We start from the raw sequence: 5,427 nt of genomic DNA, 5'->3' as shown, positions 1-5,427 counted from the left end.
ATGCCTCCAGGGTATGGGCCCTAAGCCTGAATCATCAGCGCATGTCTTGGGGATGTTGGGCTACCAAGAAAAATATTATTTTAATATAAAAATATTTTAAAAAAACAACATATAATTGGATCCAAAACGCTATTAACAATATCTAAATGGTGTGGGGGAATCACTGTTCCCCACACATAAATCACTGTGGATTACAACAGTAATCCACAGTACTTTCCCTTCTTTTTTTTTTTTTTTTTTTTTTTTTTTTTTTTTGGCATTTTGTCATTTTTTTTTAAACTTTCCCTCTTCTTTTTTTTCGTTTTTTTTTTCTCTTTTTTTTTTTTCGAAATTGCTTTCCTTTTTTTTTTTCCAACTTTGCTTCTTTTTTTTTTTTTTCCAACTTTGCTTCTTTTTTTTTTTCTTTTTTTCCATTTAATTTTTTTTTAAAATGTTTTCTTTATTGATTTTACTTTTTAAATATTGAACTGGTTAAAAATTCTGTTTTGTAATTTTTTTCCTTTAAAATATTATGGATTGTTACGGTGTTTTTTCAATTAGTTTTTCTATTTTATTTTTCTATTTTTTCAAAATTATATTTGTTAAATTTTTTTATATTGAGTTGATTAATAATTTAGTTTTGTAATTTTTTTTCTTTAAAACATTGTTGATTGCTACAGTGTTTCTCTGCATGGTTTTCTTTGTTTTTGTTTTTGTTTTCTCCAAAATTATCTTTTTTTATTTTATTTTTTTAATATTGAGCTGGTTAAAAATTACAGTTACAATATGTGAGGAAAGCACTATAACTTTCCTTGTAAATTACTGTGGATTGCTACAGTATTTTTTCTTATGTGGTTTTTTTTCTGTTTTGTTATGTTTTTTTTTTTTTCTAAAATTGTCTTTGTCAATTTTATTCTTTAAATATTAAGCTGTTTAATAATTGCAATTACAAATAAATACAAGTTTTTCCTCACAAAACACTATGGATTGATACAATTTTTCCTTACATGGTTTTTTTTCCAGTTTCTTTTGTGTTTTTCTTTTTTGTAATATTTTTTTTAAATTATCTTCGTCGATTTTATTTTTTTAATATCGAGTTGGTTAGAATTTAACTTTGTAATAAAGCTTAATCATGTGGGGAAAACACTGTAGATTTCCTCACAAAACATTGTTGAAAATTACTATTAAAAGTCATTATAAATAATGTTAAATCATGTGGGGAAGCACTATAGCTTTCATTACAAAATATCATGAATTGCTATAGTGTTTGCAACATGATTTTTTTTCCTTTTTTTGTGTTTTCTTTTAATATTTTTTTTTTCTAAAATTATCTTTGTTGATTTAATATTTTTTTAATATTGGGCCGATTAAGAATTTAGCTTTATAATTTTTTTTCTTTAAAACACTGTGAATTATTGCAGTGTTTTTCCATATCATTTTTTTATTATTTTTTCCAAAATTATCTTTGTTTATTTTTTTAAAAATATTAAGTTGGTTAAGAATTATAATTACAATAAAGTTAAATCATATAGGGAAAGCGTTATAGTTTTTCTTACAAAACAATAAGGATTGCTACAGTATTTATCTAAATGGTTTTTTATTTTATTTTATTGGGGAAAACACTGTAGTTTTCCTCATAAAACATTATCAATTGCTACAATGTTTTTTCTTATAGGTTTTTTTCCTTCCAAAATTATCTTTGTTGGTTTATTTTAATATTAAGTTGGTAGAAAATTTAGCTTTGTAATTTTATTTTCTTTTTATTAACAGAAAAGTTAAATCATGTGGCGAAAGCAATGTATCTTTCCTCCCAAAACATTATGGATTGCTACAAATCATTTTGTTCAGTCTCTAAGTTTTGATCACCAACACAACTTTTTTTTCTGTCATGAAATATTAGCTCCATCATATCTTTAGTTTCTATTACTTATCTAGCGTTGGTTCATAATTATAACACTATTAAATATATTTATTTTATAAGCCCGCAGCAGCGCGTGGGCATGCATCTCGTCTTTCCTGAAAGAAAAACCCCTGAGAAAATAGAAAAAGTCCTCAGCTTCTTGTCAACTTGCCTGTCACGTAAGCCCAAGTCTGGAATGAAATGAAAGTTAAAACCCAATTGTAAGCCCATAACCACTTGTTTCTAAGCATTTATGGGCCTACTTCTTTTTCAAATTCTTCATGTAGGAGCCGAACTGGATTTATATGCCCACCCCAACTCCGTCCTCCTGCCGCCCAGATTTCTTGGGGATGTCTGTCATGTCATCACACTTGGACACTCTTAACCCAACAAAAATCACATGATCCTTCCTACAGTACCTGCCTAATAGAGGGTATGTAAGTCATTTTAACTATCCTGAAAAAGTTAAAAAATAGAGGGATGAATATTTGAAATTATAATAATGTTTTTTTTTAAAAATATATTTTTAATTTTAATTGATTTTTTTATTTTTAAAAATTTATTTTTAACCTTATTATTTTAAAATAATTTAAAGAAAAAAAAATAATTTAAAAAACAATTTAAATTTTTTCGACGTAAAAAATAAACACTGTCCGCGTCATGAATAAGGCGGGATCAGCCAAATTCTGCCTCTCTCTCACTCACTCACTTACTAACACACACAAACCCTTATCTCTCTCAGAAAAAGAACAAGAACAAAAAAAATCAAGATAACTCAAAGCCCTCTCCTCTGAGAAACCTAAGCATCTCCAAATTTTTTTTGTCAAATGGAAATTTCTTCAAGGACTTGCTTTCCTTTCCTATCCACCGAAACGGTGCCGCTTCTCAAGCTTCCATTTCATACATCCTCTCCTTCTCTCAGGACTCTGGCTGCGCGTCCTGTTAACCTGCGCATGGGGCGTACTGTTGTTACCTGCGCTACGGCGTCGACTGGAAACCGCGCTCCCAGCGGCATAATGAAGCCGAGGCGAGTCTCACCTGAAATGGCAGACTTTGTTGGTGCTCCTGAGGTCTCTCGCACCCAGGTTCTCAAGCTTATCTGGGCCCATATAAAGGAGCACAATCTTCAGGTATATTTTGATTAAAATTCGGAATTTTTATTTAAAATTTTGGGTTCGTATTATTTTTCGTGCTTAATTTTTAACTAAATGTTTGGATAAGGTTGTGTTGAGACGGTAAAATGTGGGCTGTGTTTGTTCATGGGTTTTTATATTGTTGATTATTTAATTAATTAGCAGGAGATGTGTCATGTTTGTGGATAAGGTTGTGGCGGTGTCAGGGAAATGTTCCAGTTCTGTTAACTTCTTATGAGTGTGCGTTATTGAGATGGGTTGCTATGAACGAAGTGTGGGTTATGCGATTACCGTATTTCAGTTCTAAAATGTTTTGTGTTTTGTTTCTTTTGTGGTTTTGGATGATGCTATTGACTTGTTTGGCTGCTGAATTATTGTGGGCCTTTGGGTAATGTTTGTTTGCTATCTTTTATGCCTCATCTATGATTTTCAGGATCCATGATGTTTTGTTGAGTGTGCTATATCCGAGTAGACTCGGATACATTGAATGTTTAGATTGGCCTTATATTGTTTATAGGGTGTCTTGGTTTGAAAAAAGATGGGGACATAGCGTGATTGCTTGAGTGTTTTTGTTGCTCTTACATGTCATGTGTTTTTGGATCTACTTGTTGAAATCTCTTTCTATGCTGACTAGGCTTATCTGCTGTTATATCTCGAGTTGAGTATTATCTTAGTGAGGTTTTATCTCATGTTGAGTTGAGTTACTCACATGGCCTGATGATTATTGTTGAATACAATGATGTATGGACAGGGCATCTCTCATGTTAGGGATGGATTTTATCACATGAATTTGGGTTGAGACATGATTTTGTAGATAGCGTCAAGTTTGAGAAATGACTCCGAATAATTTCAAGTCTATAGTACATGAATGTGGGATGTAGTTCTTTGTTGATTCAGCCACACGCAGCATGTTATGTATGTGGCTGAATTAGAAGTCACTAGATTTTACTAATGTGAAAATGCCAGGCAGTGGTGATAAAATTATGATGCCAACGCGGGGAATGGCTGTTGGCATGTTATTTCCAAGCGGCTATTGCCCTTCACTATAATGGTTATCTTCCGGATGAATAATTTGGTTGAAAGAAAAACATGACTTGGTGTCTCTTCTTCTAGCTGCTTCTGAGCCATTGCATAGAACATCTATAATGCATGCATATATGACTATATCATAAATTTGGAGCTGACTGGACTTGCTGCAACGTTTTTAGGACCCTAGTAACAAGAAGAACATAATTTGTGACGAGAAGTTGAAGAAGATATTTCCTGGTAGAGACCAGGTCGGATTTCTTGAGATTGCTGGGTTGATTAGTCCTCACTTCCTCAAATGAAGTTCAAGGGGATGAACTCCAGTCTTCGTGGGTCATCTTTCCTTCCTGTGGCAGGGCTATCTTTTTTGTTGATGATAATAGCCAAAATTATGCCTGCTGCTGTCGGCAATTTCTGTTTTTAGTTCAATTTAGTACTTGCTTACAGAACTAGCCTTGTTAAGGATTTTGCTTATGGATCCCCTAAATAGTAGGATTTTTAAGATGATATTGCTGTCTGCAGTTTATGCTTCTGTTGATGAATCTTAATTTAGGTTGAATCATGGATGCAGCAGCTGTGGTTCTGGCTATATATTTTCTTTGCATGCGTAAAACTGGCTCCTGTTATTCATTTAGGTAGTTCTTATCTACAAGCTGAAGAACTTACCTCAAATTATCAAGCGTCTCTTGCAAGTCCTCTGGATTCGGGATTTCCTCCTTAGAGCTCTTTATTTTTTATTGAAATAAATTATGCATATACTACATTTGTCACCATGGTTAATGTGCTAGTATTTTTAAAATGTAAAGATAAAACATGCATTAATAAAAAAATTCAATATAACCTCAAAAGAAAAAAAAATTACTGTCATCTAATTTTTGCACAATAAAAAATAAGTTTTATCAATTTATTTTCTCATTTATCATATGAAAAAGAATTACATAAGAGAAGAAAAAAAATATTAATTTGAACTAAAGAAAAAAATAAAAAAAAATTTAAAGTTTTAAAAAGTATTTTTGAATCATAAAATAAAATAAAAAAAACATCTTTTAATAAGGAAATTCAATCTAATAAATGAGAAAAATTTATCATCATCTAACTTTTGTAGAATATATAGAAAATCTCATCAATTTATTCACTTTACCGTATGAAAAAAAAAATTCAATAAGAGAAAAGAAATTAAAATTGATTTTTTATATCATTACAATAAAATAATACAAAAACATAAAAAAATATTAATTTGAATTAAAGAAAAAAAAATAAAAAAATCGCAATTTTTTTAAAGCATTTTTAAATGAAAAAAAAAACATGTTTTAATAAGAAAATTCAATCTAGCCTCAAATGAAAAAAAAAATTATTGTCACCCAACTTTTATACAATATAAAAAAACTC

At 30.4% G+C, this 5,427-nt stretch overlaps 1 protein-coding gene across 1 annotated transcript; it reads left to right on the top strand.

The window, feature by feature from the left end:
- The first annotated feature begins 2,569 nt into the window (after positions 1-2,569).
- Positions 2,570-4,651, top strand: LOC118055467 (uncharacterized). The gene is made up of 2 exons (XM_035067386.2): positions 2,570-3,009; positions 4,221-4,651. Exons 1-2 carry the CDS (start codon positions 2,707-2,709, stop codon positions 4,338-4,340), a joined length of 423 nt encoding a protein of 140 aa, XP_034923277.1. The 5' UTR covers positions 2,570-2,706; the 3' UTR covers positions 4,341-4,651.
- Positions 4,652-5,427: the final 776 nt, after the last annotated feature.

The sequence above is a fragment of the Populus alba genome, chromosome 1 (genome assembly GCF_005239225.2).
Source record: "Populus alba chromosome 1, ASM523922v2, whole genome shotgun sequence".
NCBI lineage: Eukaryota > Viridiplantae > Streptophyta > Magnoliopsida > Malpighiales > Salicaceae > Populus > Populus alba.
The sequence above is the reverse complement of the archived record's forward strand: the minus strand, read 5'-3'. Positions and strand labels throughout refer to the sequence as shown.